Genomic DNA, 20814 nt, shown 5'->3' with positions numbered 1-20814 from the left:
TAAATGTCTGCTTTTAGGGCACCAAAAATTTTCAAATACAGATAAGAAACCAAGCATTAGGAAAGCAGATTATGCATTCTGAGCAATCAATTATATCAGTTGTCAGTCTAAAATAAAAAGAAAAATTGCTTGTGTGCTGTCCCTCCAATGTAAACTTCAGCATCTCACATTAGGGTTTATATCGGACATCAAGAGCTCATTCAACTTGTGAGCTCAGTTATCATACAAGTCTTAGACTTCTACCAATTCAACTGAAAAAAAAGGCCAAACATTACAGAAGATCTTCATATACAAGTGGTAAAATTCAGGCTGTCTGTGAATAGGGAGATTTAGTATACAAGACCCATGCTGCCTGTCCTTGAAATAATGAAGATTTGGTACAGTGGAATCTTCCTCCTATCCCATGCAATGTGTTGAGTGCAATAGAATGCTGCTCCCATCCCATGCCATGGGGCATTTATTTGCTAATATGATTGTTACCATAATATGACTGCGCTTGTATATGAGTATGTGACCATAAAGCTCAACCAGCTGGCTGGATATAAGAATACATTATATTGTAATGTGTTTTTTATATATACACCAAATTACAAAATATATTTTTAATTGTATTAGCCATAATAACTAAAGACCATGTGAACAATATTATAATAAATTCCTGTTAAAAGTGAATTGATTCTTTGAAAAATATTTATGCACCCTTTTTCAAGTAGAGTGGTAGTGAAAAGTGTGAACAAGATGACCTATATCAGTGGTTCTCAACCTTCCTAATGCTGCGACCCTTTAATACAGTTCCTCATGTTGTGGTGACCCCCAACCATAAAATTATTTACCCAGTAATTATAATTCATGAAGTGTCATTTTACCTCCAATACTGCTGCTTTCAACACAGTAGCTGCTTTCTACACAGTAGCTGCTCTTTACACATCGGAAATATGTGTTTTCCCGATGGTCTTAGGCGACCCCTGTGAAAGGGTCATTCGACCCCCAAAGGGGTTGCGACCCACAGGTTGAGAACCACTGACCTATACAATGAAAAGTGGGAATAGTGTAGGGTGATCTTTAGATACAGTGATCCTCTATGACAGCATGAAACTTGCGCTACAGGAGAATGCATAGAAATATACAGTATATACATTCTAAATAGGAGAAAAACACAATCTTACCTGTGTATCATTTGTTTGATATCTTTTGTCATCAGAATAGGAAAATCCAACCCCAGCTGGGGATTCCAGGTACAGCATATTTGCAATCTAAATGTTTTAAAAATATAAAGCAAATTTGAGACAGAAATTTCTAATAACATGATGTAGGAAGATACTTCAGAGAAGGTTACAAAAGAAATCTCTTGATGACCAACACATGGCTCTGTATATATAGAAATGATTGTGGTCTAGTATTGTTAGGTAAAGCCTTGAAATAAAGGACAATAATGCCAAGAAGTTCTGCTTGTCTGTGTCAGGTTTACTGAGAGTAATAAGATATATTGGATCTTAGAGCTGACATAGGCTGTGTGACAAATACAAAAGCAAGACACTCAATTTAAATAGAGAAACCCTAACATTAGACCACATCTGGGGCATATTGCCAAGAGATGGGGAATTTCCTACTAATGAAGTACAAGCAGAATTATATTTTGATATGCAAATATGGGAAGATCTGGTAAATAGTCTAAATTACATCCATGGAAGTCATCCATCACTTTGGGAGTAATACTGGTTTAGCATGACATGGGACCTGTCAGGACTGGGATATGAACCCACGAAACTCTGTTGCATCCGGCAGTAACTTGTGTTGCTGAGCCATCTGGAATGCTGTACAGTGCCTGATTCCTTAGACTACCTTGCCTCGTGTCTTGTTTCTCCTGAACCGTTTGCTGTTCCCATGAACTTCCTATTTAAAGCTGATCTCCATCTTTTGATATTCTTTATATAGTTCGTTTGGGCCAGCTTGGAAAAAAGGGGAGAGTAGTGTTGAACTCGTGGTTACTGGGGTGTTACTTGAGGAAGAGGGGTTACTTATGATAAGGATTTTAGTGCATAGATGATAGTATAAAGGGGGTCTGGGGAATGGCTGAAAGGCGAGGAGGAGGTGGGCGAGGGAAGCCACATAGGGATTTTTGTACTTTTATACTGAAGTTAAACTTAAATATCTGTTTTTTTACTTTAAAGTAGCTGTGTACATACAATATTATAGACACTTTCTATTACAGTTAGAACTCTCCAGGCATTCTAACTGCTTTTGCTTGGTTTCAGAAAGACTTCAGGTTAAGAAGTTCTGTATCTCTTCTTCCTGATATTGGAGCGTGGGGTTCCAGGATGCTATGCAGATAGACAGTGTGCCTGTATTCCATAATCTGTGCAGCCAAAAGAAAAATGCAGGCTGTGCTTAAGCAGGGGGCGTGTTCATGAGGCTGTAATTGGGAGGAGGTGTGTGTTAGAGGCAGGTCAGGGGTGGGTGGCTGAACAAACTACCCAATACAGGCATGCTGTGTGTCTGCACAGTGTTCTGCACCTCTGAATGACCAGCCATAGATGAAAACTGACCACGCAAGAACAGATCAGCTTTTGTGCTTTGTGTGGTCAGTAAGAACAAGGAAGAAAGATGACCGGCAGAATCAGCCAGGTACTTCATGTGGAATAAATACATGAAAATGATAGTGTTAGGAATGGACTGGCCAGCAATGGTGGGACTCACCTGCCTTTTGATCTGCAGTACCAGGGCTGGCCAGCGGGTGCTCCCAGCAATCAGAGACTCAACCTTTCAGCCAGCTAACACCTGGAACTGATGATGCTGGGGTATTTAAGGGATGGCCAGACCCACAGACTCTGCCTTGGTGTTGTGTTTGTCCTGGGCCCTGTATCTGTCCTGCATCCTGTTTCTGTCCCTCTGCCTGACCCTCTGTACTACGCTGCTTGTTACCTGTTTTGATCTCTGGCTTGTGACCCTGACCATCCCTCTGCCTGACCCTCTGTACTACGCTGCTTGCTACCTGCTGAACCTGGCCTGTGACCCCGACCATTCTCTGCTTGCTCCCCCTGTACCTACCTGCCCAATTGATATTGACCCGGCCTGCCTGACGACGCTTGCTTGTATGTACTGTTATCTATGGGTGGTTTGGTTTGGTTTGTTTGCACTGTATTATGTTTAGTATTGCACTGCGTTTATGTTTGTATGGTTAGTGTTAATAAATTGTATTGTTTATCACATATCTGAAGTCTGCGTTTCCCTGCATCAGTCACACACCTCTGGTCATACCTGCGAGCCCTGACATTACACCAAGGCCAATCCTGACCAGAAGTGGCTGCACAGGGAAGCCATCTTGGCTTGTTGATGGGAAGGATGGATCTTGATGAGGTTGAATATTTATATCTGCTAGTGTTTGATGACAGGGAGTATGCTTATCAAACTCTGAAGGAGTATACCCGGGATGAACTGCTAGAATGTATACGGCTCGCTCATGTTCTAGTAGATCAGGGCACAGAGTTCTCTGAGGTGCAGCCTTTGATTGAGGTTTGTGCTGAGTTGGTTTCATCTGGTTCCCCCGAATGCAGGGATGAATTTTTGCCACCATTTAGTGCAGACCAGGTAGAGTCCCTGGTGTGGTTATTAGAGGATGATGTGGGTTACTTTCTGGAGCGTTATTCCACATGTTCACCACAGACACTAAGAGATTGTATAAACGCAGTACAGTCATTGACCAGACAGGCTTTGTGTAAGCTCAGCTTTGTTCAACCCATACTGCAGACATGGACAGATTTGTTGCACCCAGCCTCAGTCAGCTTACAAAAACCCAGTCCTGCTTCTAATCTATTTCCTCAAAACTCTATTCCTACATTCCCAACAGCTCCTCCTGCCCTGCTATCTACCGCATGTCAGTACCCTGTTCCCACTCGCTGCACCTATCCTGCCTTTAACCCTGTAAAAGAGCCCTCTGTAGCCACCGCTCCCTCTCCTGTTCCATCCTCCAGTTCTTCTCTGTCTCCAGCTGCTCCATTCGTTTGCAGACCTGCGTTTACTTGCAGTGCTCCAGTAGTTAAAACCAGAAAAAAGCGAAAATTCTTTCCAACCAATACCATCCTGCCAGTATCCAAACCGGTGAGCCTGCCTTCCGTGGTTCAGCCTGAAGCCTCTACTCAGCCTGAAGCCTCTACTCAGCCTGAAGCCTCTACTCAGCCTGAAGCCTCTACTCAGCCTGAAGCCTCTACTCAGCCTGAAGCCTCTACTCAGCCTGATGCCTCTACTCAGCCTGATGCCTCTACTCAGCCTGATGCCTCTACTCAGCCTGAAGCCTCTACTCAGCCTGAAGCCTCTACTCAGCCTGAAGCCTCTACTCAGCCTGAAGCCTCTACTCAGCCTGATGCCTCTACTCAGCCTGATGCCTCTACTCAGCCTGATGCCTCTACTCAGCCTGATGCCGGTACGCAGCCTGATGCCGGTACGCAGCCTGATGCCTCTCTTCGGCCTGATGCCTCTCTTCGGCCTGATGCCTCTCTTCGGCCTGATGCCTCTACTCGGCCTGATGCCTCTACTCGGCCTGATGCCTCTACTCGGCCTGATGCCTCTACTCGGCCTGATGCCTCTACTCGGCCTGAAGCCTCTACTCGGCCTGAAGCCTCTACTCGGCCTGATGCCTCTACCCAGCATGATGAACTGATCCAGCCTGACGATCCTATTAGGCCAGTTGACTCGATGCCCGCTGTTGATCCAGATGATCCGGTACCTGATCCGGTGCCCGCTGTCGAGCCAAATGACCTGATGCCTGGTGACCCAGTGCCCGCTGTCATACCTGGTGACCCGATGCCCGCTGTCGAGCCAGACAATCCGGTACCTGATGACCCGGTGCTCACTGTCGTGCCTGTTGACTCGGAGCCCACTGCCTTGCCAGATGACGCGGTGCCCGCTGTCAAGCCAAATGACCTGATGCCTGGTGACCCAGTGCCCGCTGTCCAGCCAGACGATCCAATGTCTGACCCAGTGCCCGCGGTCATACCAGTTGACTCGGAGCCCACTGCCTTGCCAGATGACGCGGTGCCCGCTGTCGAGCCAAATGACCTGATGCCTGGTGACCCGATGCCCGCTGTCCAGCCAGACGATCCAATGTCTGACCCAGTGCCAGCGGTCATCCCAGTTGACTCGGAGCCCACGGTTGTGCCTGGTGACTCGGTGCCCGCCGCCCCGCCTGGGGGCCTGAGACCTGTCGTTCCGCCTGGGGGTCCGGCGCCCGCCACTCCGCCTGAGGGTCCGAGACCTGTCGTTCCGCCTGGGGGTCTGGCGCCCGCCGCTCCGCTTGAGGGCCCGAGACCTGTCGCTCCTCCTGGGGGTCCGGCGCCCGCCGCTCCGCCTGAGGGCCCGAGACCTGTCGCTCCGCCTGGGGGTCCGGCGCCCGCCGCTCCGCCTGAGGGCCCGAGACCTGTCGCTCCATCTGGGGGTCCGGCGCCCGCCGCTCCGCCTGAGGGCCCGAGACCTGTCGTTCCTCCTGGGGGTCCGGCGCCCGCCGCTCCGCCTGAGGGCCCGAGACCTGTCGCTCCGCCTGGGGGTCCGGCGCCCGCCGCTCCGCCTGAGGGCCCGAGACCTGTCGCTCCATCTGGGGGTCCGGCGTCCGCCGCTCCGCCTGAGGGCCCGAGACCTGTCGCCCCGCCTGGGGGCACGATGCCTGTCGCCCCGCCTGGGGGCCCGATGCCTGTCGCCCCGCCTGGGGGCCCGATGCCTGTCGCCCCGCCTGGGGGCCCGATGCCTGTCGCCCCGCCTGGGGGCCCGATGCCTGTCGCCCCGCCTGGGGGCCCGAAGCCTGTCGCCCCGCCTGGGGGCCCGAAGCCTGTCGCCCCTCCTGGGGGCCCGGCGCCCGCCGCCCCGCCTGGGGGCCCGACGCCGGTCGCCCCGCCTGGGGGCCCGATGCCTGCTGCTCCGCCCGGGGGCCCGGTGCCTGCTGCTCCGCCCGGGGGCCCGGTGCCTGCTGCTCCGCCCGGGGGCCCGGTGCCTGCTGCTCCGCCCGGGGGCCCGGTGCCTGCTGCTCCGCCCGGGGGCCCGGTGCCTGCTGCTCCGCCCGGGGGCCCGATGCATGTCGCCCCGCCCGGGGGCCCGGTGCCTGCTGCTCCGCCCGGGGGCCCGGTGCCTGCTGCTCCGCCTGGTGGCCCGCTGCCTGCTGCTTCGCCTGGTAAACCGATGTGCCTCTGCCCGGAGTCCTGCCCGATGTGCCTCTGCCCGATGTGCCTCTGCCTGATGTGCCTCTGCCCGATGTGCCTCTGCCCGGTGTGCCTCTGCCCGGTGTGCCTCTGCCCGGAGTCCTGCCCGATGTGCCTCTGCCCGATGTGCCTCTGCCCGGAGTCCTGCCTTATGTGCCTCTGCCTGATGTGCCTCTGCCCGGTGTGCCTCTGCCCGGTGTGCCTCTGCCCGGTGTGCCTCTGCCCGGAGTCCAGCCCGGTGTGCCTCTGCCCGGAGTCCAGCCCGGTGTGCCTCTGCCCGGAGTCCAGCCCGGTGTGCCGCTGCCCGGAGTCCTGCCCGGTGTGCCAGTCTTTGATATCCCGCCAGTTACCAGACCCGGGCGGTGGAACATTTTGCCCAGCTAGGACTGTTTGGAGCGTCCTGAGGCCGCTCCTTGGGGGGGGGGGGTACTGTTAGGAATGGACTGGCCAGCAATGGTGGGACTCGCCTGCCTTTTGATCTGCAGTACCAGGGCTGGCCAGCGGGTGCTCCCAGCAATCAGAGACTCAACCTTTCAGCCAGCTAACACCTGGAACTGATGATGCTGGGGTATTTAAGGGATGGCCAGACCCACAGACTCTGCCTTGGTGTTGTGTTTGTCCTGGGCCCTGTATCTGTCCTGCATCCTGTTTCTGTCCCTCTGCCTGATCCTCTGTACTACGCTGCTTGTTACCTGTTTTGATCTCTGGCTTGTGACCCTGACCATCCCTCTGCCTGACCCTCTGTACTACGCTGCTTGCTACCTGCTGAACCTGGCCTGTGACCCCGACCATTCTCTGCTTGCTCCCCCTGTACCTACTTGCCCAATTGATATTGACCCGGCCTGCCTGACGACGCTTGCTTGTATGTACTGTTATCTGTGGGTGGTTTGGTTTGGTTTGTTTGCACTGTATTATGTTTAGTATTGCACTGCGTTTATGTTTGTATGGTTAGTGTTAATAAATTGTATTGTTTATCACATATCTGAAGTCTGCGTTTCCCTGCATCAGTCACACACCTCTGGTCATACCTGGGAGCCCTGACAGATAGAGACTATTAGGTCTGGACTGGCAATAGGGCACTCCGGGCACTTGCCCAGTGGGCTGGGCCACCTGGATGGGATGGGTGGTGGGGCAGCATATAGAGGAACCAATCCGTCTATTTCTCTCCTGCAGCCACTCATCCTCTCCTTCCTGCAGGCATTCAGCTGAGGAGAGAAATGGACAGATCGGTTCCTCTATATGCCACCCCCCCTTTTCCACTTCCTACTGACCTGGGCTCCTGTGTACTCTCCTAGCGACCGCCCCCTTCCCCCCCATCCCCAGCAGTGCTGACAGGTTCCACCCCTCCCCTCTCCTGACAGCTGCTGTGGGTGATCAGGCAGGATGGAGAGTGGGGAAGGGGCCAATAGATGTGTCATTTAGTGGCCCTTTGCTTGCTTGAATGGACAGTCAGTGATCAGTACTGATCACTGACTTTGTCCATTCATAACTGAGACATAGTAAACCATTTACTATACTTCAGTTTGAGTGAATGAATGGAAAGCTTTGTAGAGAACAATTACTGTCCATTCATTCAGTGCTGCAGAGATGGAGATTGAGGGCTGTGTCCTCAATATTCTTTCTCTATCTCAACGGTGAGATCTCAGGGGTCTGTTTCGATGCCTGATATCTCACCAAAGCCCCTCATGGGGCTCCTAAAATAAATGTAACAAATAATAAAAAATAAAATTGTAAAAAAAAAAAACTAAATAGAATGGTAACATAAAAAAATAGAAACTGAAAACTACTGACACCAATGGTGGAACTACGAGGGTCAAAAAGGTTGCAGTTGCGACCAGGCCCTGGCGTTCTGTCACTGGGCTCCAAGGAAAGGGCCCTGAACTCGAATCTGCTCAGTCTAAAATGCCCAGGCTTATTTTTTGTCCCAGCCCGGGCCTGGAGACTATGATTTATAAAATACACATTTGTGAACACACTCAGAGAAAAAAAATATTTAGGATAACACACACTTTAATTATTCAATTAAATTATTCAAGAAATGATTAGTACCCAAACGAGCCTCTCTAAATGATGCTAGATGATGATTCCCATGTTGAGAGTTTAGGTACCACAATACAAAAAAATCCCATAAAATAAAGGGATTATTCTAAAGATATAAAGTGCTCCAACTTAATTTTATCACATTTGAGAGGACCCTGGCCAAATGTTTGAACTGGACCCACACAGGCCAAGATATTACCCGGCAAAAATGGCACCCAATTGCTTTTAATTCAGGCACATATAACACTATATATATAGCTTCTGTGACGTCCGGCAGCTATGGCTCTTATCCCTTCTGATGATGTACGTGTGATACGAAACGCGCGTCAAGGAGGAGCCCCTGCTACCCGTGACGTCAAGCCGCCGGATCAAGGAGGTCCGGCGGCCACCCATCTATACCAGCTGGTCAGTGTGTAATTTATCACATCCTTTGTGCACAAGGATTGATTTTACTACGATATTCATGTTAAGTGTTTCCTGTTCTAATTTTCAATAAATTCATTTAATATTTGACCTAAATACTACACTATGGGTACTCCTTTCTGCTCTATATCGAGCACTTAAATCCTCAAGACCACAAGGTGATTATCCCAGGGCCCTGAGTAACATTCAGCTGATCCTGTTTGGAGCCAGGTCTACTACAAGGGACCCCCAGATGCGGCACCCCCCATCACGGAGTCATTCGATCCGAGCTTCCTTCCATCCACAACTGGAATGACCTTTGGTGTACATGACACAAATGCGCAATTAAATTGTGCTTCCGGTGAGTGCGCAATTTACTCATTTTTCTGCATAACGCCGGACTATATTTATCACGGGGATCTTATCAAGCCTTTCTCAACTCATCTGTGGCTTTTTTGATCACTAAACTTTCATTGGACCATCATTTTATTGTGCATTTTTATTGTGCGTTTATATAGGGAAGTGAAGGCGTGTGTGGTACACGCCTTTACTGCATCTTTATTGGGAAGGTCATACACATCATATGTGGCCTATACCGTTTGCCAAGATCTAAAGAACTTTGCATTACAAATACTGGTGCAATCATACGTTTATATCATTTTCTACCGCTGCACTATCTGTTATGCTTTGTCATTTTTAAGGTTTTAGGGTTTTCCTTTTTTAGTGTATCAGCTGCTGTATTAGTTAGCGCTCACTGAACCCCCCACTATTATATTACACTATTATTATTCCAAGCGCCATGACCCAATAGGTATTTAGGTATGTTGAATTGACGGCCATAAAACTGATTTCACCTGACAAATGGTAGTTCGCAGCTGATATGCCACTTCAAATAAAGCTTGCAATTACTACCTTATTCCAGGAATGTGGATTGCTCTTCAGCGTGTGGCCATCTTCTTGAACCTGGTATGAGGAAGAAACGCAAAAGAAAAAAAAATGTTCAAAATGTTTACAGAGTAATCAAACAGGAATTATGTTTTCAAGATTGTACTAGTTCTGGGTTTCCGCACTCTGATCTCCCCAGCACAATATGGGCTTGTGTGTTGTTTATCTGTGTTTGGCGTGCATTTAAGATGCGCATCGAAATGCAGGTCAGTAGATTCCCATTTACTTTAATAGTTCATTGTGGATGACAGGCTGCATTTGACCTGCTTTGAATTGCATTGCATGTCTGTGAATATAGAGCTATTGGAAATGTGTTTGTATTGTAGACAAAGCGATCAGTGCAGCCTTTTGTTCTTGCATACATTTGAGCTGAACTGTGTTGGAATGGAAAAAAAGCCAGTGTTTGACAGTGACATCCGATACAGTGATCTTTTTTTTTTTAATCTCTCTCAACATAGTCACAGGTGAAATAATGAAACTTATTAATTAAAATATTCCTGGCAAACGTCTGTTAAACTGTGAATGTTGGTGGGTTCCCTAGAACCCTTAGATTCAGAATCCTTAGATTCACAATAGGAAACAACACACACCAGGAAAGGGCCATGTCCTTTTAGGAAACCTCCAAGGGAGCTGCAACCAGGACCTCCATTCAGCCACAGGACCACTGGACTAGAGCTGGGATCTTGCTGGGACTCCACAAACCTGCACAAGACAAAATTGTACAGATCAGAATGAGAGAGGAGCCTAGGTGGAGGTAAGGAAGTGGATGCCTAATACAGGGCAACTCACCAATAATGTAAATATTTGCCCCCTGGTACATTCAGGTACCCAGAGTACTGCAGGAAAGATGGCTCCTCATCCAGGCCAGGCAAGTGGTTGATCTGATCTTTCTGAGGAGCAGCTTCTATAGAAAGTGCCACCAGGACCACAGAACAAAGTAGATGGATCATCTGAAACATTCAAAACCAGAATACCGATTGACAGGCAATGGATAAAGCATAACTCCCAAATGTTCCTCAGTTGGAAGGACTGTCCCTCCTTTGAAACCAAATCCCTCTGTTCCTTGTGCAGCCTCAGTTGTCCCTCTTTTTGGTCCAATGTGTACATCTCTATACAAAATGTACTATTTTAATACCAAAAGTGTTATGCTACACTAAACCTTTTATTTAACCTTTATATTACTGCATTTGTTTTATTTTGAAAAGTTAATATAAAGGAAAAATAGAGGTAAAAAGGCACTGGTGTGGTTTAGCGAATCATTTTCTGTATATTAGATCTTTGTGGTCCCTGTAACAAGGGCAGTGGCAGGGACATGTCTGCCGCTGTCTCGTTTTGCCAGTTCAGAAAGATGGAAAGTATATATAAACAAACAGAAATCGTAGCATATTTAACCACCACAATACCGCCAACGTACAGTATATATATATATATATATATATATGGTCTTGTATTAAGGTGGTTATTCCGGGATCATAATTGAGGCTACAACCATGATTCTGGTACCGTTTTCTTCAGGAGGCGATACCCTACAATATAAAAGAGATCCGAGGTGCTGAAAGGGGGTCCCCCTTTATGCCACCACCTTTCCCAGGCTCTCCTGTCCCACTGGTTGCACTGCGCAGAGTGAGAGCAACTGAAAGTGTTCCTCCCCCTATGTGAGATCAGAAACCGGAAACGATGAGGAGTTTGTTATTTCCGTTTTTTTATTTTATTTGTCTACAAGCTATGACTGGCATGTTCAGCAACTGATCAAACTGATCTTAGTTTGATCAGATGCTTTGGAGGCCAGGAGGAGAGATATGGGTTCTAAAAGACCCCAGATCTCTCCTTAAAGTGGAGCTCCATCCAAAAGGGGAAGTTCCATTTTAAGGACTGATCCCCCGCTCCTGTTAAGGATTGGTACCTTTGAGGAGTGGGTACCTGAAATTGACAGGTACCCGCTCCCACGTCTGCTGCGATTGCCTAGGCAATCGGAAGTGGAAGTTGTCCTCCCTCCTCATAGTCTTCTGGCACACATTACAGGTCCCAGAAGACTATGGGACCATTCACAAAGTGCATTCGCAAAGTGTCACAGCCGAGTGCCCACACTGAAGATGCCGGTGCCAGGAACACAGAGTGGCTGGTGAAATGGGCCACAGGGAGGACACCAGGGATCGAGAGACAGGTACGTGCCTATTTTTTAAAAGTCAGCATCTGCTGACTTTTTTTTTTTCTTTTATTTTCACTGGAACTCTGCTTTAACGAGGACCTGTCATAGCTAGACATGTGCGGTTCGTTTCAGGCCAATTCAAATTCGAACAAAATTTGTATTATTCTGGGACTTCGAATTACAATAGTAACAAAGTTAAAGGAATCCGTAATAACGAAACAAAATATAATTTGAAATTCAAATCGAATTCGAAAACAAATTCGAAATATAAACATATTGCTGATTTCTTTCAAAGACTATGTGTAATAGTGTTAGAATATAGCCATCTTCTGAAATTTTAATTTCGAAAAGAATAGGATAAAACAGAATGAAATAGAAAAAATAGAGAAACAGAACAGAATAAAAAATAAAAGAATAAAAGAAAATAGAAAAAAGGAATAGAAAATAAAATGGAACACAAAAAAATAGGAGAAAAAAAAACTGATTGGAATAGAATGGGATAAAATAAAAAGAATATAACCGCCTTCAAAAATCCAAATTTCGAATAGAATAGAACCAGCTGTTCTTCACAATGAATTCAGATCAAGTCGATATTTTCGATTCAAATACTTTGAATCCACTGTAAAAATCTGAATTTGGTTGAAAACGAATAAACAAAACAAATTTAGTTACAAATGCAATGAAACAAAATTAGTAAGTTAATCAATCCAAAACTAAACAAATTATTCCATTCTGTCCATGTCTAGTCATGGCTCATGCTGTCACAAGGAATGTTGTTTATCCCTTGAGATAGCAATAAAGTTGATAAAAAAAAATGAAAAGGCACAATGTAAAAAAAATTTAAACAAAATAAAATAGTAACATTTAAAAAAAAAAGTAAAGCGCCCCCACCCCCCTTTGCACACGTGCAAAGGCTAACGCGCACACAGATATAAATGGTGAATACACCACATGTAAGGTATTGCTGCAAGCGTCCGAATGAGAGCAATAATTCTAGCACCAGAAACTCTAAACTGGCAACCTGTAAAGACTTTTCAATTGTCGGCAATGCACATTGTTAGGTACCGTACTTTGCTGCCGTTCCAGGGGTATATGCAATTTTAAAGTGCAACATGTTTGGTTTCTATTTACTCAGCGTATTATCTTTTGATTTTTACCAAAAAAATGAGGTATTCTATTGCGTTTCTTTGCACCAAAATTCATGAAAGTGTATTTTTTCCTTAAAATGTGTGTTTGACAAACCGCTGTGCGACATAAAAATTGCAACAACCGTTTTATTCTCCAGAGCCTCTGCCTAAAAGGAGACAATGTTTGAGGTTCTGAGTAATTTTCTAGCAATGGAATGCAGTTTTTTACATGCCAGAAATGTCAGAATTGGCCTGGTTAGAGTCCAGCTCCAGCCATCGTTTCAGCAAGCATGCCATGAAAGACATCCTGCAAATCCTTCCTCAAGGCTTGTGCTGCTGAACAGGTTGAGAAGCATTGAATGAGGTCACAGAGGTTCCAGATAGGCTGTTTGAACGTTGAAAAAAAAATGTGAACAGCACAATTAACAGTCCGTTGGGAGTAATCTGTACAAAAAAAATGTATTACTGCCAGGAGTCAAACTTTACTACTGAACACGGTAACATTTCATCACCTTTACAATGAAGGCCTGAATTTAGCCAGAACATTTGTTTTTTTTAGTTTTGAACAGAGTAGGAAAGGGTTGGAACTGCTATCAGGCTTTTTATTCCTGATTCACACCTATGCGTTTTTAGCAGAAACGCACTACACTCCATTTAACATTGTTTCCTATGGGACATGTTCACATCTATGCTTTTTGAGCTTTTGCAAAGTTTTGAAAAGGATCAGGGACTTTTTAAAACGCAGAAAAGCAGCGTTTTTGCTACAATAGAGTTTAATGGAGAAGCTGCTGAAACGCATGTGGTGCATTGTTGCCACATTTTTATGGTGTTGCGTTTTTATTCTGCCAGCAACAAAACAATTTCCACTTCAACAAGAAACTCAAAACAAAAAAAATGCAACAAAAATGCAAAAAGCACTGCAAAATGGACAAAAAGCACAATGCATTGGTGTGAACCAGGCCTTACATAGTTAGTCTGGCTGAAATAAGACAAAAGTCCATCTAGGTCAATCATAAAAAAAAAAAAAGTTATAATCCTACTCCCACAGTTGATCCAGAGGAAGGAAAAAGAACCCAGCAAAGCACAATCCAATTTGCTCCTGCAGGGGAAAAAAATTCCTTCCTTATCCCCCGAGAGGCAAAATCGGATATTCCCAGGATCACCTTTACCTATAAATGTTAGTATCCAGTTATAATCTGTGTATCTAAGAAAGATTTCAGGCCTTTTTTAAAGCAATACACTGAGCTGGCCAGAACCAACTCTTGAGGGAGTCTATTCCACATTTTCACAGCTCTTACTGTGAAGAAACCTTTCCATGTTTAGATATTACCGTATTTTTCGCACCATAAGACGCACTTTTTTCCCCCCCAAAAAGGGGGGAAAATGTCAGTGCGTCTTATGGAGCGAATATGGAGCGGCCGGTCCGGTATTTCCACTGCCGCCATGTCAAAATACCGGGCCGGCCGCTCAGCTCTACAGCGGGACCTTATAGAGATGACTGCTGACCTTTGGGGAGGGGGGGGGAGCGGGTACCTGAATTTGACAGATAACCGCTCCCACTTCCGTGGAGTTGTTCTTTCATCTTACCCGTTCCTCTATCCAGCGGCGCGGTCTTCCCGGCTTCTGTAGTGGGCATGACAGCCGGGTGTCAAGTGCGCATGCGCAGGAAGCGGTGCTTTTTGTGAATGGTAAGGCGGCACCTGGGACACATGACAGATCCCAGAAGCCGCCGGACCAATCACAAAGCGCAAGTGCTTCTCGCTCATGCGCACTGGGCACCCGGCTGTCATGCCGAGCGCCATTACAGAAGCCGGGAAGACAGCGCGCGGCTGGATAGAGGAACAGGTAAGATGAAAGAACAACTCCGCGGAAGTGGGAGCGGGTATCTGTCAAATTCAGGTACCCGCTCCCCCCCCTCCCCAAAGGTCAGCAGTCATCCCCTGTACTATCCACAGTCTCTGGTCATCCCTGTGCTGTCCGCAGTCTCTGGTCATCCCTGTGCTGTGTCCGCAGTCTCTGGTCATCCCTGTGCTGTGTCCGCAGTCTCTGGTCATCCCTGTGCTGTGTCCGCAGTCTCTGGTCATCCCTGTGCTGTGTCCGCAGTCTCTGGTCATCCCCTGCACTGTGTCCGCAGTCTCTGGTCATCCCCTGCACTGTGTCCGCAGTCTCTGGTCATCCCTGTAATGTGTCCGCAGTCTCTGGTCATCTCCTGTACTGTGTCCGCAGTCTCTGGTCATCTCCTGTACTGTGTCCGCAGTCTCTGGTCATCTCCTGTACTGTGTCCGCAGTCTCTGGTCATCTCCTGTACTGTGTCCGCAGTCTCTGGTCATCTCCTGTACTGTGTCCGCAGTCTCTGGTCATCCCCTGTACTATGTCCGCAGTCTCTGGTCATCCCCTGAACTGTGTCCGCAGTCTCTGGTCATCCCCTGAACTGTGTCCGCAGTCTCTGGTCATCTCCTGTACTGTGTCCGCAGTCTCTGGTCATCTCCTGTACTATGTCTGCAGTCCATTAGTTCAGAATTTTTTTTTCCTGTTTTCTGCCTCTAAAACCTAGGTGCGTCTTATGGTCAGGTGCGTCTTATGGAGCGAAAAATACGGTACATTTATTTTCCTCAAGACGTAAAGCGTGCCCCCTTGTCCTCTGTGATCACCTCAAGGTGAATAACTCTACACCGAGTTCACTATATGAACCACTGATGTATTTATACAGGTTGATCATATCCCCCCTTAATCTCCTCTTCTCAAGAGAGAATAAATTCAGTTCCTCTAATCTTTCCTCATAGCTGAGCTCCTCCATGCCTCTTATCAGTTTGGTTGCCCTTCTCTGTACTTTCTCCAGTTCCCCAATGTTCTTTTTGTGAATTGGTGCCCAAAACTCAACTGCATATTACAGATGAGGTCTTACTAATGATTTGTACCGGGGTAATATGATATCTCTCTCTCTGGAGTCTATACCTCTTTTAATACAAGAGAGGATTTTGCTCGCTTTAGAAACCGCAGCTTGGCATTGCATGCCATTATTAAGCTTGTGATCTACCAGAACTCCCAGATCCTTCTCCACCATTGATTCCCCCAGTTGTACCCCCCCCAGTATGTATGATGCATGCATATTCTTAGCCCCCAAGTGCATAACCTTACATTTATCAACATTAAACCTCATTTGCCACATAGTTGCCCAATTAAACAGTGCATTGAGGTCGGCTTGTAAATTGGAGACATCATGTAAGGACGTTATTCCACTGCACAGCTTGGTGTCATCTGCAAAGACTGAAATGGGATTTTCAATCCCAGACCCTATATCGTTTATAAATATATTAAAAAGTAAGGGTCCCAACACTGAACCTTGGGGTACACCACTGACAACCCTAGACCATTCAAAGTATGAATCATTAACCACTACTCTTTGAATACGATCTTTTAGCCAGTTTTCTATACATTTACATATGGATTTTTCCAAGCCGTAGACTTTACCTTACACATTAGCTGTGTGTGGGGAAGTGTGTCAAACGCTTTTGCAAAATCCAAGTATACCACGTCCACCGCCACCCCTCTGTCCAAGTATACCATGTCCACCGCCACCCCTCTGTCCAAGGTTTTGCTCACCTTCTCATAAAAAGAAATCAGATTTGTTTGACATCTTCTGTCTTTCATGAATCCATGCTATCTGCTGCTTAAAATATTTTTTTCCATCAAGAACTCATCTATGTGGTCTTTTATTAAACTCTCCAGTATCTTCCCAACTATAGAAGTTCAACCGACAGGTCTATAATTACTTGGTAAAGATTTTGACCCCTTTTTAAATATTGGCACCACATTGGCCTTACACCAATCCAGTGGTACTATGCCAGTCATTAAAGAGTCCCTAAAAATTAGAAGCAATTGCTTTGAAATGACAGAGCTCAATTCTTTAAAGGATCCGTGGGTATATGCAATGTGGTTCAGGTGCTTTATTCACCTTTATTCTGTCTAAATATTTCTGGATCATATCAGTTGTGAGCCAATGTGGATCATCTGGAGCTGTATCAATACCATGCCCATTATGGACAAGAGCTCCCCCATGCTCCTTTGTATACACAGAGCTGAAGAAGGTATTTAATAAATTTGCCATCTCTTTGTCCCCAGTCACCCAGTTATTTTGTAACGGGCCTACATGCTTTGACCGGACCTTTTTTCTATCAATATATTTGAAGAATTTTTTGGAGTTTGTCCTGTTTTTGCAATCTGACGTTCGTTTTCAATTTTTGTGGCCTTTATTTCCTTTTGGCATATTCTGTTATATTCTTTGTAATGTTTAGGCTTTACTGTAGTCAGGCTGCAATGGAGAGATTTCATCTTGGTTTCTGTTCCATGGGACACAGAGTGCCAAACATTTTTTCAGTAAAATGAGGAAATGTTAGAACCTCTGTCAACTTATTATTACTGCAGCAGTGTCAAGTCATCCAGAAAATCCGGGAGATAGCCAGATTCTGAAAACCCTCACCTGATCAGTGGGGCTGATCTCCCGGCTTTTCCCCACAACAAGTATGTACTTTACTCTTCCATTACTTTACAAGCAAGTGGACTAAAGGTGGACTACATGATGGATCCACCCAGTCACTATCTGAAGGTGATTCACAGGAATGGGGAGGAAGTCAACTAGCCACACCTGCTACCAGGGTTGACTGTCTCCTGAACCCTTCTGCTGAGGAATAGCATAAGGTCATTTCTGCAGAGCCAGATGGATTATACAGGGTGTATAAAGTATGGACACATAGAAGAAATGAATACTGAGGAAAAAAAACATAGCTAGTGATATTTCCTATGTGTCCAAATGTTAGGGACACCCTGTAGAATCAGACTGCCTAGATGGCTGCACACTGGTATCTCTTAGTTATAAAGAAAATAATTATGGCTTTTACAAAAAGCTCATTCACTCCCCCTCTTTGCCTGGTACCTACTACTGTACACCACTCTACTCCCTTAGCACCTTCTGCTCCTCCAAACTCTGAAACATCAGAACATCCAGTCCTTCATACTATCAAGCCCTCCTTCACATTTTTACCCATTTGCACCTCCAGCTCCCCTCAAATCTGACAACCCAGTACCTTTTGGCCTCCTCTAACCTAATCTCCATTGTCCCCCACATACGTCTCTGATCCAGTGCAGTGAACTCACCCAGGAATATTTGGAGGTACCCAGTTTTTGGGGTTCACTCCTGGTGGTTGAAGCAAACCTACCAGAGTCATAGCAGATTCTCTGCACCTCCTGGAGACTCTCAAGCAAGTGTGAGCCAATGCAAGGGCAGGAGAGGCTGGCTGTCTAAGTGTACAGTTAGGTCCATACATATTTGGACACAGGCACAATTTTAGTTTTTTTCAGGTATTTACCAAAACATATTCAAGCTATAGTTATATAATGGATATGGGCTGAAGGTGCACACTCAGGTTTAATTTGAGGGTATGTACATCCAAATTGGAGGAAGGGTTTAGGAATTACAACTCTTAAGAGTAGTCATCCCCCCTTTTCCAAGGGACCAAAAGTAATTGGACAGTTGAATATAGTCATAAATAAAATGTTTATTTTTAATATTTTGTTGAGAATCCTTTACTGGCAATGACTGCCTGACGTCTGGAACCCATGGACATTACCAAAGACTGGGTTTCCTCCTTGCTGATGCTTTGCCAGGCTTTAACTGCAGCTGCCTTTAGTTTTGCCTTCAGCAAGTGAAATGCATGCTCAATTGGATTGAGATCAGGTGACTGACTTGGCCATTGCAGAGTATTCCACTTCTTTTCCCTTAAAAGCTGCTGGGTTGCTTTTGCAGTGTGTTTTTGATCATGGTCCATCTGTACTGTGGAGTGCCTTCCAATCAACTTTGCTGCATTTGGCTGAATCTGGGCTTACAGTATATATCTAAACACTGCAGAATTCATCCAGCTGCTTCTGTCACATCAATAAACACCAATGACTCAGTGCCACTAGAAGCCATTCATGCCCATACCATCACATTGCCTCCACCATGTTTTACAGATGACGTTGTGTGCTTTGGATCATGAGCCATTTCAAGCCTCCTCCACTTTTTTTCTTCCCGTCATTCTGGTACAAATTAATCTTAGTTACATCTGTACAAAGAATGCTTTTCCAGAACTGGTCTGGCTTTTTTAGATGTTTTTTGGAAAAGTCTAATCTGGCTTTTCTATTCTTCAGGCTTATGAATGGTTTGCACCATGTGGTGAACCCTTTGTATTTGCTCTCCTAAAGTCTTCTCTTGCTTGTAGACTTCGACAATGACACACCCACCTCCTGGAGTGTCCTTCACTTGTCTGGATGTTGTCTTGCCTGAATGGGTTTTTCTTTACCATAGAAAGCATCCTGCGATCATCCACCACTGTTGTCTTCCGTGGACATCCATGCCTTTTTATGTTGCCGAGTTCTTCTTTCCTCAGAATGTACAAAACTGTTAATTTGGCCACTCCTAATGTTGCTGCTATCTCTCTGATGGATTACAATGGCCTGCTTCACTTGCATGGACAGCTCCTTTGAACACATGATGTAGGTTCACAGCAATAGATTCCAAATGCAAATACCACACTTAGAATCAACTCCAGACCTTTTACCTGCCTAATTGATGAAGAAATAATGGAGTAGCCCACACCTGGCCATGAAACAGCTTTGGATTCAATTGTCCAATTACTTTTGGTCCCTTGAAAAGGGGGGATGGCTACTACTATTCTTGCCACAAAAGTACACAGTCATGGTGATTCCAGGCTATTTTCACAAGAATGCTCCATTTTATGGGTATAGGGCATTTGGTTTTCCCCAAACCACCCAATAGTTTGTGGAATCCCTATCTTATGCCCACCTAACAAGTATTAGTGTTTGTGTTCACACCCACTCTTGTTTTTTTTAAGTTTACTTTTTTTTGTAATGGGGTACTTAATCTGAGCCCCCTACCTCCTTTTACATAGCCTGCCTCTACAGGCGAGCATATCCCTGCCTAGCTCACATCCTTCCCACACGAGATGTGTCTCTTTTAGAGGCCAACCACCCCAGTAGCATCCTTAATGTGACAAAAGTCTGGTATGTATTTTCAACTAAGGGGAAGGGGGGGGGGGGGGGGGGGGAGGGGGAACACACCACACCTTTTGTTCTCAACTTCCTTCAAATCACCAAATTCTATTTTTTTTCTTCTTCTGCGATCCCACTTTTTCTTAGGATAGCTACAGTCACTCTCAATGGTCCCCACTGTATGTAGTCACACTCTTGCTTGCTCCTAAAATGGATTAGGCACTGTAGGATTTGTAGTGCGCATAGAGTAGTGCACATTACTGCAACTAAATGTGTGCTGCTCATTCCAGACAAAAAGGCATTGAGGGGGGGAAGGGGAAAAGGAGAGCGTCAAGAGCTCAGAGAATGCTACAAGGAGGCAGAAAAACACAACGGACCATTAATAGAGGTGTTTGGATTACTTTTGGAGAATAAAGATATCATTTGTGTCACCTTAAAATAACATTCATAAAATTTAAAAAACACAGTTGTAGTGCCTATATATATATATATATATATATAAAAAAAAAGGAATTCCATGCTCAACATAAAAACACTTAACCAAAAACATAAATACCGTAATAAAAACATAACTTCCAATCAGTTTATTCCAAAAAAAATCTGAAGCCTTGCATAACATAGATTGGTTATGCCTGAATCATAATGGAGATGAAGATGTCCTGGGATGTACAATAAAGAAAAACATAATTCAAAAGATGTAAAATTACCAACCTTGTCACTTCTTTGTCTTGATCCCTGTATAGTATCAAAAGCTGCAGCTTCAGTTGCGTTTATATAGGGAAGCTTATCAGTCACATGTTATGTTATAAACGGATTGTCTCTTTTTTTTTATTTTAAGAAAAAGAAAAAAAAAAAAATCACGTCTTATCAAGCATTCAGTCTTTCCTGATGCAGTTTCAGTGCTCATGCAAACTGGATA

At 45.6% G+C, this 20814-nt stretch overlaps 1 protein-coding gene across 2 annotated transcripts in view; it reads right to left on the bottom strand.

Moving 5' to 3' along the window:
- Positions 1 to 10552, bottom strand: part of LOC149465883 (lysosomal protective protein-like) — a 68051-nt gene extending 57499 nt beyond the window's left edge. For both annotated transcript variants that reach the window (XM_089673416.1, XM_089673417.1), the window contains exons 1-4: positions 10362 to 10552; positions 10163 to 10274; positions 9540 to 9590; positions 1167 to 1253 (exon numbers count right to left, since the gene is read on the bottom strand). In XM_089673416.1, the coding sequence (XP_089529542.1) occupies positions 1167 to 1253; positions 9540 to 9590; positions 10163 to 10274; positions 10362 to 10531 (420 nt within the window). In that variant the 5' untranslated portion in view covers positions 10532 to 10552. The remainder of the gene's footprint in view (positions 1 to 1166; positions 1254 to 9539; positions 9591 to 10162; positions 10275 to 10361) is intronic.
- Between the last annotated feature and the right edge of the window lie 10262 nt (positions 10553 to 20814).

This window comes from Staurois parvus, unplaced genomic scaffold (assembly GCF_062004578.1).
Source record: "Staurois parvus isolate SC_StPar_1 unplaced genomic scaffold, SC_StPar_1.0 ptg000137l, whole genome shotgun sequence".
Taxonomy (NCBI): domain Eukaryota; kingdom Metazoa; phylum Chordata; class Amphibia; order Anura; family Ranidae; genus Staurois; species Staurois parvus.
Note: the sequence above shows the minus strand (reverse complement) of the source record. Positions and strands in the feature narration are given on the sequence as shown.